Here is a 17,740-nt window from a genome sequence, read left to right as displayed (position 1 = left end):
TTAAGCTGTTAAAGCCAGAGTACTGAACATTTTTCTCTTAGCTGTAACTACCAAGTGCTATAATGAGATTTGCATCTTTTTGGGCAGAAGTTCATTGAGACAGGACAGATTTAAAGTCTGCTGCTTAATAAAAGTGTCTTTATACCACTCATCTTTCTAAGCAGTATGGCTAACATGTTCTGTGTGACAAACCTGGGCTTACTGAAAAAGCTTTATACTTAGTGGTTATGAGAGAAGATTGGAAATTGGGGCAACAGTTGCAAAGTAGAGCAACTTCATTTCTTTGTATCATGTTTAGAATGGGACTGAACCAAAATCCTGCTGTTGATAGTGCTGAACCTCATGGGACAGAAGTGGTACTCAAGTCTGATATTCAGGTCTACACAAATGTCTGTGTCCTTTATAATTGGGGATCTGTTTGGCCTCGGAGCTAAAAGGGCACTAGAAATTGGACAGGACTTGGACATAAATTTAAGTAGACTGAGTTCTGATACTCAGCAAAGTCAAACGCACAAAACACAAAATCCCTGTAACTACTGAATTTGAACTGCGGGTCAAAGCCTGAGTGCTATGGTTGAACCAGCAGAAGTTTATACATTTGTTGATGCTAAGAAAGAATCTGGATAAAACAGCAAAACAAAACACACCCTGTATTTAGTGTGGCAGATGGAAAGAAGGGGACTCCCACCCACTGTGTGCAGATCTCTGCAAGGTTTACTCTAAAGCTAAACAGAATGGTTAAGAACCTTTCTGAAGAGTGTGTTCAGAGATCCCTTTGAATATTCTGCATGCTGAGTCTTCTTTCTGCCTCCTACACTGAAACTTTGCAAGATTGAACATCAGTGGTAGAAATACATGGTGATGAATTATCTTTCCAGCTTGAGACAGAGCATATGCAATGAATTTGGGCTGCTAAGAGAATACCAATCAAACAGTAGCAAAGATGTCCATTGATTTCTGCAGACTTTGGGTCTGGCCTTCAGAATAGGTTGCTTGTGATCATCTGCTATTTAAAAATAATTTCCTAGTCTGATATGTACTCTCCTTGCAGCTGAATTTTTAGAACCAACATTTCTCGATGAACATATATAGTCATAGGAATACTAGAGCAATAGCAATTAGTCGGAGAAATTCCATATGATGATTGGGTTTTACAGGTGTAGCTTTTGTTGTTTATTGTACTTTTCACATTTCCATGTTACGGACACATTGACTGTGTTCTTTTCAGTGGGGCATGCCCACTGTTTTGGATCACTTCATATCTGGTGTCATTCTGCTAGCTATAGTTGGATTGCAAAAGGGATTAATTTGCTCCTTTGCTCTGTCCATAGCCTCGATATATCACAAGCTTGGGGTGGGTGGAACAGATGTGGAATGGCTGAAAAAATTAAGTTCCATATTTTTATAAACAAGCATCACATAAAATCACCATACACTCCGCATAGTACATTGATTCATTTAGTTCTTCTTTAATTTTCTCTTTGGGCAAAAGCATTTCTTTACATTACAGCATGAATTTGTTTCATGCCCTGCTCATTTTCAGTATTTTCTCCCTCATTTGAGGGATAATCTAAGACTTAATAAACATCTTGCAGAACAGCTCATTCTTTCAGACTTTCTTGGAGAAAATTCTCCATACGTGTTTCTCAGCAAAACGTTTAATATAAAGAATAGTTATAAATGCCCAGTGACTAATTAAACGATTAAGCTTGTTTTGCTGCCTTGGTGAGTTGGAATTCTCTTGTAGTCATTTTAGGAAGCCTTTCTTTCAAGGCAGTAATTTTGGGATAGATTTGCAGGAAAGTTGTGCAAATCTTGAAACAAGCCCTGTTAGCTTTGTCATTGGTTATGGAGCAAGTTCAGTATGGAGTTATGGCTTGCAGACACTCCCAAGTTCTCAGTACTTGGCTTGAACAGAAATAGGAACACACTGCAATCATTGTCTCTTGGTATTAGGGGATTTGCTAGATTTCCAGTTTGGATTCTTCAGTTTATTGCTTTTAAAACGTATGGGTTAGGCAAAAGCCTATGTCTGAAAGTTTAGGTTGTTTTTTTTTTTTTCTTGAATTAGACATGATTGCAGCTGAAATTTAGATACAGTCTCATTGCTGTTCCTAAAGTGAACAGAAAAATACCTCGACCAAGATACAAGTCTCTGTGCTTTGGCCTCTAATCCATGCATAGGCCACAGCTCTGTGTTAAAAGGAAGGGAAACCTATAGAGTAAGCTCTCCATCACTGCCTTACACTTTCCAAAGCAAGGATTAATTAATACAATAACAACATCTCTGGAAGGAAATGCACTTGAAGTGATGTGTTGGCAAGTAAAGGGATGGGTAATTGGTATCTGTTGGTAGGTAGGGAAGGAATATAAGTTAGAATCTTCATATTTCTAAACAGAAACTGCAAAGTATGGCAAATGAATATCAAGCAAATTAAAAAGAATCAGCACTCTGATAAATTGTTTTGAAAGTCATGCTAGATCTTAGGTGATTTTTCTGACGTGAGTTCATAAACACTGTCATGACAGTCACCATGTTTCTTGTACTGGACATTGGGTAACAGAAGCCAAAATAACCTGCCAAATATATATGGCATAATAAAAAGGGGAAAAAGTGTGTAGTTTCTTAAAATAGACTACGTCTGTCATCTCTGACTGAAAGTGTGATGTGATAGTAGCCACTTATTATAGAACTGTACTTGTGAAAATGTTTTCTATAAATGGCAAATGAATGACACCTCTTATGAGCACCTTAGCAAGAGTTTAGCTTACTTGTCTAAATTGTTGAATTGCCTTATGAGGTAAGGTGTATCTTTGCTGAGGTGATTATACAATTGGGTTTGCTGTACTGTTAAAAGACAACAGAGGTTTCCAGAAGTGGTCCCTCTTGATGTAACTCTGCTCTTCATGAGTCAGTGGAAATTTTAATACCACTGACTTGCCTTTTATAAGTTTTGACACAGACTTTAAGAACAAAGTTAAACCAACAGCAGCTGCTTTTGGAAATCCTGACCACAGAGAGGTGCAAAATGTGCTTTAAAAGGAAAAAAAACCATTGTATGTGATTTAAGATATTTAAAAGGTGTATTTTTTTTTAGGCACATATGAAGTTCATGAACTAACCCTATAATTGCCTGATAACTAAAATATAACATTACTTAAGCAACAGTTTATTTAAAATAGTGGGGTTTATTTTTTGAAATAAATTAGATTAACATGTTTACAACCGTGTTTACAACATTCTTAAAACGCCATAACAAGCTGATTGACTTACACTCTCTATTTTGATTCCCACTAAATCCTTTTTATTTTTTGAAATTATCTTTCCTTTAGTTTATAGTGAGTTTTGTTGAATAATAACGTAAGTAACAGCAGGAATGTATGGTAACATACTGTCTGATCTGCAGTTACATACTTGGTCTTGCTTGCTTAGCCCTTAGATTTTTGAAGGTAACTATTTACCCAAGGAGTGTTTGTATTCATAAAGTAAAATGTTTCCTCCCTAAACATGGGCAAAATTAAAAACACACATAAACAATCATTATCATTAGCTCACAAACATATGCTAAAGACCATCTACTATATATTATTTTATAACTTTTCCAAATGTAGTTTAGTTAACATTTTAGAAATATTATATTATTTCTAGATCCATGTGCCTGTTTAAACTTCATTATCTCAAATGATACTGAGTGAGTGGTCATGAAACAGTATCATAAAATACATACAGACATTATTTTAATGCAATAAACATGTGATTTTTAAGACTCTCTTAACAAACACACATGTTTATTCTTTGCTAAAACATGTTTCTGCAAGTGCCACACCTATATTTTGCACGTTTTCAGTCAGTTTGTTAAAAAGATTATGGGGGGGAAAAAAGAAATCTCTCAAAATACTCAAAATCTCAGAACAAAATACCAGCCTGTTTTGACACAACTATTTTTCCATAGCAAACACTTAATTCTCAGAATTTTTCTTAACTGTAAAACATGGGTAGGGCACTGAAACATGCATTTTTATATTTTTGCTCCTTATGAACCAGATAGCACATGAGATGCAATGAAATTTTCCTAGATGTCAATTTTTAATTCTCGTATCTTGAAGCGTGAAAAGTGAATGGTTGCTAGATTTGTAGACATGATGGTTTTGGTAGCAATTGCATCTTATGTGGGATGTATCTGGTCTTTTATTATTTGTTTTATAGTGTCATTTCAATGTAATGTGCTGTTCTTTGTGTCTTTGTTGTCTCTTTTTTTTCTTTGTCCCCCCAACAGCATTTTGTCCCGCACAGGGAAGAAGGAGAATCAAGATGCCTCCAATTTGACAGTGCCCATGACCATGTGTCTTTTTCCTGTGCCATTCCCACTCACCCCATCTCTAAGACCACAGGTCAGTTCCATCAACCCTACTGTTACTCGCTCCCTCCTTTACAGCGTCCTGCGAGATGCTCCATCTGAACGTGGCCAGCAAAGTCGTGATGCTCAGTTATCAGACTACCCATCTTTGGACTATCAAGGACTTTACGTGACACTGGTGACACTGCTGGATCTAGTTCCCTTGCTACAACATGGTCAATATGGTAAGCAGGCCCTTGAACCCTTCCAGTACGCTTAACTTCAGTGCTGTGAATCTGTGAATTATGCATAAGTGCTGTAGAAGAGATGGGCCTAAAATGACCTGGATCCGGAATACAGATTTCTTGGGATGCATTTTTACCCAAGTGTTTGATTTGCATTTCTTAAATAAAAGATGCTAACTGGGAATTTGAGTTTGAATTTTGATATACTGATGGTGCAAAGGTACGTCACAAAAACTGATACAAATGGTCTAATGAAAAATCTGGAGCTTGAATTTGAATCTGCTGGGATATCTTCAGTCTGGTCTTTTTGGGGTGGCTTTCCTAAAAAGGGCACATTGTTTGCAAATATACATTTGACCTATAACAAATATGCAGATTGAGTGTTTTGATGAAGGTCCATCTCTAAATGGGACATAGTATACCTTTAATTGAAGAAAAAACACGGCGATGGTGACTTGAGATGGCTTTAAAATATTCCTGGATAACAAGATAGCAATATCTCTGTCTGACTTGCTGAAAAGCCTTATTTTCCTATATATTGAATTTGTTAATAACTTTTTGGTTTTTTGGGACTGTGCTGTATTTATATTGTTTTCCTTCAAGTTCTGTGTCTGTCTGGCTTGTTAGTCTGTGGTTTTCCATACTGAGATTGAGGAGTCCAGTGTTCTCCCCATGTTACACAAGCCAAATATTATTTTTTGCCATGGTATCATGGTGTATTACTTAAATAATCTGGTATAGAAAGATCGTTGTCAATCTGATAGAATAGTGAAATTCCTTAGGAGGAAGTTATTTCTGTGAAATGCTAAACTGCTTTTGAGTAGGCAGTAGCATGTTTGAATCAAAGAATACTATGCTGGGTAATAGTATGATCTTGAAAAAGGAGGGCTTCTAGCAAATTACAGACTTAACTTCAGTTGCTGGAAATGGTAGAGTTAATTACCAAAATCATCTTTTTTAAATAGATAACATGGTGATAATTAACAACAATTGGAAACCTGTAAAGAACAAATAACATGAGTGAACATAATTTCTTTTTATGGTAACACAATGGCTCTCCTGGGGGGGTTTCCCTACCCTTGGTCAGGCTTTTGTTACTATGTCGCTTGATATCCTATATAGACAGTCTGGGACATACATCTCCACTTGAGTGGAGAGAATGCTTCAGGAGTGATTGCCCATGGCTTTTGTCAGCTGGAAGGGTATATCAAGGGGGAATCTTACAGGCTGGCTCCAGTGATATTAATTTTTTTTTTTTTTTACTTGGCTGATGGGGGGTTATCAAGATGGTGAGTAGTGTGTCATTTATGTGAATGATACCTGATTCCAAACAACCTTGGAAAATTGCCTTCTGTTTTGAAACATCCTCAAAGGAGAAATGTAAAATACTGTGTTTAAGCAGGGTGAAATCAAAAGCAGAAATGAAATGGTGGAAATATTAGCCTCAAAGCTGTACTGCAGAGGGATCTGGGTGTTACAGTAGATCAGAGACATTCCATAAGTCACTAATATATTAATACTATTCTAGCAATAGATAAACAGGTGTTTTGTGCATGAGACACTCAAAGCCCTTTGTGTGTGATTCTAACAGCCCAAGAAAGGCCTCAGCTGGAGTAAAATTTTCAAGTTTGTCCGTCGGGCTTCAAGAAAGACATGCACCATTTAGAAAGAGTTCAGAAAGAAGAAACAAGAATGATTTGAGGCCCAGAAAATGTGATCAGTGAGGAAAAATGGAAAGAGCTTGGTTTCTTTAACTTAGAGGAGAACTTGATTTGTCTAACTTAGAGAATGGGAGACATGATTGTCATATGCAAATATGTAAAGGTTGCTGTGGGGAGAAAAACACTAAAAATACTCTTTGTGGTTACAGTTGATCAGGATAAGAAAATATAGGCTTAAACTGCAGCAATGTGTGTGTTTGTTTTTTAAAAAGCCTTTTTATGATAAAGATGGTTAAGCACTAGGATGAATTGACAGAGAAGTAGTCTTTAAGATTTTTAAGAACAGTTTAGATAAATATCTGCTAGCAATAATTTGGTTGACTCATGCTTGGGGCAAGGGGAGGTCACTTGCTGTTTTCTATGGCTCTGTGTACAGAGACTTAAATTTTGCAATGCAACTTGTTATTTATTTCTCCCTCGGCTTAGCATTTCACTAAAAGCAATATTTTTTATCGCAACAGTCAATGTTGCTTGGGTAAGTACAACTAGTGCTCTAGGCAGTTGTGAGCTTTGGACCGAACAGACTATACAGAACTCGCAATGCTGAGCTGGTAAATGCATATTGCAATAGAGAAGCACTCTCTAGCCTGCCATAACCACTGAAATTTAGTGCTGATTTCAATTCTTATATGACTTAGGATGTTTAGAGCTACAGATCTTCTCTGAACACTTTACAAAGGCAATTTTAAATCCTACTAGTTGTACAGATAAGACTGAAGACTTGTGTAACATACTTAAGGTTATGGAGTAGGTAACAAAAGGAATCCCTCTGATGCAGAGGATATGTATTGGAATCATCATAAAGGATCCTATTTGAGGTTAAGTGCTGTGACATTTCTTGGAGAGTTATTTGCCCCAGCTCAGTTTCTCATTTGGAAGAGTTTAAAAAGATTCCCCAATTCCCAGATACCAAATAACCCATGCCTTCCTTCACTTTGGATCTTGCAGTGTTGCACATTTCCTAAGCAACCCTTCCAAAGAATTAGAGTATAATCAATCAGAATAAGTACAGAAATTCTTTATAGCTATTTCCTTCCTTTTAAGCCTTGGCTGTTTTGGCCTCAATGACTTCCCAGGAAAACAAGATTCCTACTTTAATCACATCTTGTTTGAAAAAATACAGTGATGCCACCTGTACTCTCTACGCAAGGGGTACTTTGCAGCTCTCTTGAGAATAACTAAGATCAAAATATTGTTTTTCTATGACCGATAAAGACTGAAAAACCATTCTTTTGATATCTAAGTGCATATAAATTTCTGATTCTAATACCATCTCTGCTTAAATGCAGACCTGTGTATGTTAATCACAATATGATTAAAATTGGCATTGATTTTAATCAATTATTTTACTGCTGTAGTATTCATATTCACTTCAAACTTTTCAGAGTACTGTTGAACAGCTGTTTTGCTCTGTTTTAGGAGTAGATTATAAATGATGGATGACGCTCTTGTCTATAGGAATTTTCCCAAATTACTTTGAGGGGAAAATTTGAATTATAATGTAAATTTTTGTTTATAATTTTGTAGGCCTAAAAAGTGCATAGCCATAATTATTTTTCCATTGTAATGATTCTGTATTTATTTCATTTCATCCAACAGATCTTGGGCAATCAATTTTTTACACTACTACATGCTTACTTCCTTTTCTCAATGATGATATTTTGAGTACTTTACCCTATACAATGATTTCAACACTAGCTACCTTTCCTCCATTTCTGCACAAGGATATTATAGAGTATCTCAGCACATCTTTTCTACCTATGGCTATATGTAAGTAGAACCCATTTTAGTATTGTTATGTCTCAGAAAATATGGTGCATTGATGTATTGGTATTAGACCTGTAGGATCTGTTACAGAATTGTAGTGAGACATCAGTTCATTGTATGTATTTGTGTAAAATAATTCCATGTAAGTATTGCTCAATGGGAAATAATTCAATAATTCAATTTATTTATTATATGGTGTTACTGTGTGAATTTTTCCTTTGTTTAAAGGGTAAAGTGTAGCTTAGGTACCAAATACGCTGTTTTCAGAGTCATAGAACTTTCAGTGCCAGCAGTGGGAATTTCAAACACAGAATCTACGGGCAAACTGCTCCTGAAAGAATAGATGCAATAGCAACTTGTGTAATTTTTTGCATCTGGACTGAATTTGGATGTACAAGAACGACTCTTCTCTCTACAAAGATGTAATGGATTTCAGATTTTTTTCCTCTGTCTCTTCAGGGCATTTGCTCTTTACGTTCTGTACTGAGTAGCTATGCCTGTAATGTCTTCTATCTGTGTTAAGACTGCATCTGATAGTGCCTGCCTTTTTGTCTTCTTTCTTTTTTCTTCTGCTTGCTGAGGAGTGTCACATGATTACATAATTTCATAATTCCTGCACATTTTGAATTCTGAGGTGTGTTCTGAATGCTCAGCTATGTACCTGACAAAAAACTTGATGGGATTTCTGAAGTAGCAATATATGTTCTGCAGATGGAAGCATTAGAATCAATATTAAAAGTCACTTTTGACCAACAGCCTTTTACTTTGTGGGAAATCAAACACTGGAATGGTTTGCCAGAGAGGTTGCAGATTCTCCATCCTAGCAGATGCTCAAAAAAACAACTGGTCCTGAGTACCTGCTCTAGTTGACCTTTCTTTGAGCAAAGAGGTTGGACAAGGTGGTCTTCAGAGGTCTCTTCTAATATTACCCATTCTGTGATTCTGTGAGAATGTCTTCTCATCTGTACTCCAGACCTTTATGGAAAAAACATGAACAACAACAACTTTTGTGAAGAGATCAACACTCATGTCATTTAAGCATGTGGAAGATGCTATTAGAACATGGAAAGAAGCATGGTCCAATGTTTTGAGATTAAGATTTTATGGATGTTTATCACCTACATTTCCTGGCTTTACCAGTGATGTTGGAGAGGTCCGGAACTCTTCCATACCTCAGTTTCCCCATGTAAAATAGTCCCATGTAAGACGTTGCAATGATGTTTTCTCTGTTACCATGCAGAGGTCTTAGAACCGTATGCAAATGAAAATTACATACATATGTGTACTAGGTCTTTGGGTTAGGAACAGAATGTTGCATTTGCCTTCCATTAGTTACCTGTTAAACTGTTGACGTAGGTGACTTATCCTGTCCTGTTTGTCTACAGATCTCCTTCAGAACAAGCAATTCAACCAAATCCTTGGTTTACTTAAATACATGTTCCACGCTTGCCCTTGGCAGAGATTATGTCCCTGTAGAGAATGGAAGCAACCTTTGTCATGCTGCCTTTTTCCTCAAACAGTTTTGGTTATTTCTTTGTATAAAACCAATCTGCTGTCTTCAAATTTTGCTTCTAGTACTGTGTCATACTTTTCTGCTGACGGCAACATTTTAATTGCTAGGTTAGAACTGCGGGGTATTTTGCAAATAGACCATCCTGTAGATATAAGAGTAGGGCTCATATCTCTGGATGAGAGTCAAAAAAGAATGAACGAAGTGCAATGAAGAGAGCCATAGTAATGTTGGGTCATGTGGAGAAGTACCAGATAGAAGAGAGGAATTCACTGTTATTCCCTTCCCTTCTTTTCCAGTTGCGTGTTCTTTTAATTAGTGTCCTAGTCTTTCCCTACCAGGAATTATATGCTCCTTTACAAGGCGAGTGCAGAACCTTTCCTTTCCCTAGTGTCCAGCTCTGAATCAAATTGAAAAGGAGTATGCAAGAGATTGTGTAAGCAGCTGGAGAGCTGGATTGGAGAAATGAAACCATCTCACTGAACTGGTTGCCACAGTTCTGTGCTTCTATCCCAAATGCTTGGTACTTGCATCCTGGCAGCCAGGCTTGGGAAGGTGCTGTGAATGAGGGTGGTAAGATACATGTCACATCCCAGTGCAGGAAGTTACCTTCAAAGCCATATTACCATGTTATAGTTCAGCAAATAAACACCGAAAGTCTGCAGGGTTTTTCCAAGTATACCATTTAATAGTAACCACTTTGTAGGAGGCCAGAAGGAACTGTAGCTGCTTCATGTGTGGAGTCAAAGTTACAACAGCTTAGCTACACTTCAATGCTATTGTTTATTACTGCCTTAGCATAGTTGACATAACGAGGACCACTAGGCTTTCTGATATGTAGCTATAACTAGAACTCATACCATGTGCTTCTTGAAAAGTAATCTCTGCTGTGCACCAACAGCTAGCAGCTACCATCAGTCCCAACTCATACCCTGAGGTATGTATCAGTATACCTCAACAGCAGACTTCCATTTTTTTTCATGTTTTTTTACTCTCCACTTCCTCCTTATCTTTCCTACATCCAAGCCCTAGGTGCACCTGGCTATACAAGTGACATGATTTTGACCAGGTTGTGGTTTCTGAAGGAGGGCGCCTCAGAAGATGACTGCCTTCAGTGAATGCAGCTCTGAGAATGAAATCTTGCTCATCTGGAAGACTGAGGCAATCTCATATTCTTAGTCATCTTTTTCTTCCAACAGAAAAGGAGTTTTACCCCCTCCAATAAAACAGAATATTTCTAGTTTTTTAGGGGTTTTGGTTTGGTTCTTTTATTTAAGGACAAGATTCCTTAGGAATTTTATTTATATCAGTTGGAATCAGTTATATTTTCCTATGTAATAGATTTTTTTTCCCTTTCTTTTAAGTGGGATCCTCAAAAAGAGAAGGTGTTCCAGCACATGTCAATCTATCTGCATCATCGATGCTAATGATTGCAATGCAGTACACGTCAAACCCGGGTATGTATAAACATGCAATGTGGTATCATTCTCTGAAACTATAGTTCATGAAACACTGTCAGATACAATCAGAAGAGTTTGGATGATGGGAAAAATCTGTCTCACTATCCAACACAGGGTGAAAAAGAAGTGATTTCAGTCAAAACTGGAATTTCTGAGCATCGTGCTTGAAGTAATCATTATGTAGGTAATGGATGTCATTATGATGAAGAAATAAGATCCAACCTAGGATTGGAGGATCTAATCTTGCTTGACATCAGGAAATAGTGTTGATATGTGATGTCAATGTTGGAGAAAAATCACAGTTAACTTTGTTACGATTGTCTTATACCTACAACTAATACTAATTTTTAAAAGAAGACAGATAATGCTGGCTGCAGACTGAGCAGAGCTCTAAAAGATTTAAATGCAATTGTAAGTATCTAAACACAAGGCCATTCTCTCTTGCTGTGGCACAGTCCCAGTTAAATCAGTGAAGTCACATAACCAACCCAAAATTTAATCTGAGGGAGCTGTTATATTGCACAATAGTCAAATGTCTCCTGTTTTATGTAGATGAATAGATGGTGTGTGTGAGGAGGAGCCCTACATTCCAGTACATGGGTGAGAACTGCCACATAATGCTAGAGTAGTTCATAGTGGTAAATACAAACAGCACACCATTTTTAAAAGCTACAAAGTGCAAGTTAGGTTTTCTTCATGAAATGTTCTGTTTTTGTTTGTGAATTCCGTATTCCAGCCATCTGAGGAAGATGTTGCCCTGCAGTTTTTGGAAAGTCAAACGTGTAAAGTAGTTCATTTGGCTCTCATGTTTGTTTGATGCAAGTGGCTCCTATACCCTTTGGTATACATGGGAGTAACCTATTACATGGCACTGCCATTACTGCATCAAGGTGAATGGCAAGAGACTCATTTGCTACTTTACATTGTCTCAGAGATACAAGGTTAAGTGAATTATCAGGTGTTCTTAAACTAAATGTGTTTGAAAAATATCTCCACTGCTGTGCAAAATCTGTATGCTTGTAATACTCCTCTTACTGCATTCCCCAACAGAAACTTATTACTAATATTTAATTTGTAATCTTTTGCAATGACTCGGGGCAGTGATTCCTCAACAAACCCTTTAAAATAAAGAGTGATTAAATGAGGTATAGAGTTTTGGATAGCTGATTCATTTTGCTTTGGCTAAGTATGTAACTTCTGTTACTTGAGTTTCCATTGCAGTATTATGTCTATAGTGTCTTTTCTCTCTCAGTGTATCACTGCCAATTATTGGAATGCCTCATGAAATATAAGCAAGAAGTATGGAAAGTAAGTTCATGATCATACATACTTTGTGGAAATAGCTGTATTTGGATAGTAATGAAAATCAGATTACTTGAAAATTGAACTGACTATGTGCCAAGTGGTTATAAATGATCTTAGTATCCAGTCCTTCTGGATTATGGAGAGGAAGATTCCTGTGATTTGTAGTTTACAGAAGCAGCTCCATGTTTGTAGAAAAGAGCTCCGTTTCCTAAATATAGTATAGTAGTCGCTTCACTTAGCAGAAATGACCAATCTTCTTGGTTCATGTGGGACTGCACTTTTACAATAACTACTTGTTAATACGGTTTTAGTTAGAATCTGATCTGCATCCAGTTGTTTATCTATATCACATGTCTTTGCTCTAGGGCTAGACAGAGGCTTTATTTGCTACATGTTAGTACACTATGCAGGGTGGGTGGTAGCTGTTGGATGCTGCAGTTAAACTTGAAGGCCAGTTGTGAACATGTTGAAGTTAGTCTCCTTGTGAGAGTTTAGAAAGGATGTTTGCCAATGCATGAAATGTATGTATTTTGTGTCTTCACGTATCTTTGAACGCAAGTAACATATACTGAATGCTGGTTTGTTACCTTGCAAGGTGAACATTTTGTGTGCCTTTCCTTAGGATTTATTGTATGTGATAGCCTATGGACCATCTCAAGTTAAGCCTCCAGCAGTACAAATGTTGTTCCACTATTGGCCCAATTTAAAACCCCCTGGAGCAATCAGTGAGTACAGAGGACTGCAGTACACAGGTCAGTGCAACTGGTTTTTATAAGCCAACATAAATTAAATAAAATGATAAGAAGTGTGCTAATGTCATGTTTACAGTTCTATGATGTATTTTGAAATGTTTTGAAATGTTTTGTTTGATAAGTTAGTTACTTCATATATATGTACAGTATAATTTTCTCTTTATTGTCAAAAGGTGTTCTGAAAAATAAAAACTGTGATCGTGGCTATTAAATATATTATATTATTCCTGATACTAACTAAACCAGAACAGGAGCAGAAATAAATACAGTGTTCCAAATGGTCTTTGAAACTGCATTCTCGGCCTCAAAAGAGTTCTGGAATATGTTCCTTTCACTTATTGCTTTAGTTGCTTTTGTTGTGCCAGCTGCTGTAACTGCTGGTGTTGCTAAGACTCCTTATCTGCCTGTTATTGTTAAAAAAGGCAGGTGAGGCAAAGTGCAATCAGTATAGTGGATAAGTTCTTGAGGTTGACTGTAGAGTGAAAATGAGAAACAAAGCAATATGACTGGAGATGAGTAGGTGGATGGTACAGAGTCCTCTATTCACCAGACTCCCCAGTGATAATAATAGAATTGTGCTTCTATGGCGGAGACTGTCCAGCTGCAATTCATGACTTGTTTTTCCTGCTTGCCTGCCTCAAACCGTTTCAAATACTCTCTGTCATATGGGATATGTTTTGTTCACTTATAAAATTTATGGACCAGAATGTGATGTTTTAAGTAATAAAAGTGAGTACTTGGAAGAGAACTTAAAAGACTTCCTACAACAGTTGAACTACATCCTGAATGTTCCTGATAACATGTTTGTCTAATCTGTTCTAAAGCCTTCCCTTGAAGGGTTGAGAATTTTTCAGAAGTAAAAAAAAAGTAAAATCATTCTTCTTGTACTGCTCTGTATCACTTCTTTCATTCAAGCAGATCCATAAACTAAGCGTGAGATTCCATCTGAATTCTTACTAGCACCAAGTACACTGGAATCATTTTCCTATGTATAAATTTTCTATTAATGTGTGCCAGAATGAGATGGGAAGTATCTGGAGTTGCATGGCATTTTGACATGAAGGTACCCAGTACCTCTAAGTGATGGCATCTGAAGATACCTTTGTTGTTTACTTCTGTGGCTGGACTAGTTTTCCTTTCTCATAGATGTGTTTTCATTTATCCTGGGAATGTTGCTGAATTTACTCAGCAACTCCTACCATCCTGCTTCTTGAATGAAAGGATAATTAATTAACTTAAGGTGTTGGTGAAATCAAGAAAAGTCTACAACAGGGATGTCTGTGTCTTTTTCAATTTCTTTGTTGAGTTCATGGTTCATTTCATAATTATATCCCAAACAAGTCAGTAAGCATGTGTATTTTAGGTTGTTTATTGTAATTATTAGGCTTCCTGAGGAATGGCTAGGTCTTTTCTCATATTTGTATGGTACTTAATACAAGAGGATCTTGTTCTCAATTGATACCACTAAACAAAAAAAATATAAAAATACTTTCTCCTTCTATTAATCAGATGTATTTTGGTTTTGCAGCCTGGAATCCTATTCATTGCCAGCACATTGAATGCCATAATGCAATTAACAAACCAGCTGTGAAGGTACTTCAATTTCTTCAGGGGGCAAACCCAATTATATGAGGGATGGGAGGTTGCACATTGACCCTAGGTGTATGCTCTGGTTGTACTAGTGACCAAGAGTAGCAGCTAAAGGAACAGCAAAGCTTGTTGAGTCCAAGGGGGGCAGAACTTTGTGAATATGTTCTCAGGCTGTCTAAAGCAAGATGATATTTTTTTGGGCAACTGCTGTGTGACGTCTTGATATTAAATAGGAGAATGGTTGCAGAGTACATTAGAAAAGTCTAAGATGTCTCCTGTCTAATCCATGTAAATATTTTCACATATATGTGTGCAAACAAGTGCACAAATTTTACTATATATACAGGAAACAATATGTCAGTTGCATAGGTACATGTTCACCTTGATATCTTGATAGAGATCATGCAGTCCACCTGGTTTGATTGTGGTCCTTTTGCTTAGAATGTGTCTTAAAGCAAACAGCAACAAAACTTCACTTAACTCTTCTATAGCCGTCTTTGAGGGACGTAGATAGTATATTTCCTGTTAGTATGCAGGGTAACAAAGTAAAATGGCTTCAGCAGGATCATAGTGCAATTTGATGGCAGAGACAAACACAGCATCCCCAGTTCAGAGAGTACTACAGTTAGGTGTACTAATTAATTAGATTTGTATCTGGTTAAATGTGTAGATACAAGCAATTTTCCTGGCATCAGTTGATACACTAACATAATTACGTTAGTCAAACAGTTTTTCAGTGAGCTTTTTCCACAGGCTAAGATACTGATAGGGCATAATGGAAACACCTATCTCAAGTCCTGCAAGAGACCACTTTCCTGCCCAGTCCAATAATTCTCTACGATCCCTTTTCATGGGAAAAAAAAATGGAAGTTGTTACTTGAATTGTAGTGATCACTAAATTCAGACTAATTACTGAGCTGAGCAGAATATCAATGAAATTTACAGTTCCAATCTTTGCAGGTAAAACTCCTGAATATTTGTAATGATCGCTTAGCTTTGACAGAACCAGCATTGATCAATCATCACTCAGAAAAGTGCAGCCTGTTGTCCCTTGCATAGATGAATGTAAATTTGGTTAAGATGAGAAACATTCAAAGAGGCATTTGTCTTTATAAATAAAATCTTGCACTCGAACAGAGTAAGAAACATTTTGATTTAAGTGATTAAGATACTGTGTATGCATACTTCTGTTCAGTTTTTCCTTGAATAGTACAAAACATTTAAACAAGTGCATATGTAACTGTTTTCTGGAACTGACTAATGTGGAAGAGTAAAAGCTAATGCAAGACAAAGTTTGGAACTATGCAGCCAAAAGAACTGTAGGTCCCTATTCTTCATTCTGTCACTGGAATTATGTTGTATAGTTAACAACTATACTATCTGCAAATTAGATTTTGCTGGAAGAGATGTTACTGAGAGAGAAAAATCTAGCCTTTTATGTTACCATGTCCTAAGTGATGGATCCTCTAAGTGACTTACCTCTTTGGGAAAAAGAAAAAAAGTCTGTCATGAACTTATTTTTCGGAGAGTCATAATACTGACATTGAAATTTGTGCTTTTCTCTTCCTATAGATTAATTTTCAGTTACATCCCTTTCTTTGTTAGAAATAATTTGAGATTCTCTACTGCCAGATGGCGAGTACCATCTTTTAGAGTACTAGATGCTCTCAACACATATCAAAGCTTTGTTGTATGTCCTAACATTAGTGTGTTGAACTTTTTCAGTGAGCTTCAATTAACAGATGTATTAATTCTTTTCCTCCTCTGTGTTTCAGATGTGCATTGACCCATCCTTGTCTGTGGCTTTGGGTGATAAGCCACCTCCCCTATATCTTTGTGAAGAGTGCAGCCAAAGAATTGCAGGGTAGGTAAACCAGGAACTGGAAAATGATCAAGTGTAGTCAGACTCCAGAGTTCAGAACTCCAGAGTTCAGAACTCTGGAGTGAGTTTTTTTCAGTATGAATAGTGTATAATTTAAATAGATAACCTTATTGAAATATATGAAGCACACTGCTGCTCATTATATATAAGGATTACAGAAATTTACCCGAAATGATCAGCATTTGCATCTAGCTTGATCAGTAGTGAATTTCAAAGTTAAGGTCTCCAAATGAAGAGATACTGTAGGATGGATTGACAATGATAGGAATGCCTTGTTAATGTGCATGCTTTTGTTATTAAATGTTTTTTGTCCTCATCCTTTAGTTGTCATTAGAAGCAGGATATTACAATGAAAGATCTTGTACAGAGACTTCATTGCTTTTCTGTAACATGTATCTAAGATTATTTGTTAGGGTACACTGTGAAACAGCAAAGAACTGAGATTGGTCCAGGCTTGTCCAGTACCTATAAGGAATATAGCTTGAGATAAATTAATGTCATTTATTCTTTTTTAATTTTTAAAAACTTTATTTATATTGTTTTAAAATTGCTAATTTGGTTTGCATTACATTACAAGATGTACTAATACTTACAGGGACTTCCAAGCATTAGTTGAAATGAACAGTTATAGCAGAAGCTACACTTTTTTTTTTTTATTCCCAGTTTAAGACACCTTTATGTCATACCAACTGTACGAAAAGCAATTGTGTCTCACCTTAGACTTTTAAATCATAACTGATTTAAAGCTGCAGGAAAAAAGAATTGAATTTAGTAGACAGATACATAGCTGAGAGGAGACTCTCAGAAAATGGTACTGGTACATGGGTTTTTTTTCTAGATTTGTCTTAATTTGATTAATTTATGCCTTAAAAGTAATTTTTTAAAATCCTTAAATGTGATGGACCAACATCAGCAAAGTGATAATTTGCAATAAGACAGGCACAACAAAGAGATAATGTAGAGCAGCCTCCAGTTTGTAAAACTGCATTTGTAAAAACAGCTTCAGAATATTGTCAATCCTACCACATTAATTTATTTAAATTTCCTCTGTGCAAAAATAAATGCATATATAAGTAAAAAATGGAAAGCTAATTAGATATACAATTTTTATAGGGATCACAGTGAATGGTTGATTGATGTTCTTCTACCACAAGGTAAGAGGTATTGCAAG

At 36.5% G+C, this 17,740-nt stretch overlaps 1 protein-coding gene across 8 annotated transcripts in view; it reads left to right on the top strand.

Annotated features, from left to right (window-relative positions):
• Positions 1-17,740, top strand: part of UNC79 (unc-79 homolog, NALCN channel complex subunit) — a 111,970-nt gene that overhangs the window by 6,901 nt on the left and 87,329 nt on the right. For 6 of the 8 annotated variants that reach the window (XM_061998334.1, XM_061998333.1, XM_061998332.1 and 3 more), the window contains exons 3-10: positions 4,278-4,582; positions 7,903-8,073; positions 10,945-11,037; positions 12,293-12,348; positions 12,968-13,097; positions 14,626-14,690; positions 16,463-16,551; positions 17,683-17,723. In XM_061998334.1, the coding sequence (XP_061854318.1) occupies positions 4,278-4,582; positions 7,903-8,073; positions 10,945-11,037; positions 12,293-12,348; positions 12,968-13,097; positions 14,626-14,690; positions 16,463-16,551; positions 17,683-17,723 (950 nt within the window). Of the gene's footprint in view, positions 1-4,277; positions 4,583-7,902; positions 8,074-10,944; positions 11,038-12,292; positions 12,349-12,967; positions 13,098-14,625; positions 14,691-16,462; positions 16,552-17,682; positions 17,724-17,740 lie in introns of those variants that run through there. The other 2 variants (XM_061998335.1, XM_061998336.1) reach the window with 2 other exon arrangements.

The sequence above is a fragment of the Colius striatus genome, chromosome 6 (assembly GCF_028858725.1).
Source record: "Colius striatus isolate bColStr4 chromosome 6, bColStr4.1.hap1, whole genome shotgun sequence".
NCBI classification, from domain to species: domain Eukaryota; kingdom Metazoa; phylum Chordata; class Aves; order Coliiformes; family Coliidae; genus Colius; species Colius striatus.
Note: the sequence above shows the minus strand (reverse complement) of the source record. Positions and strands in the feature narration are given on the sequence as shown.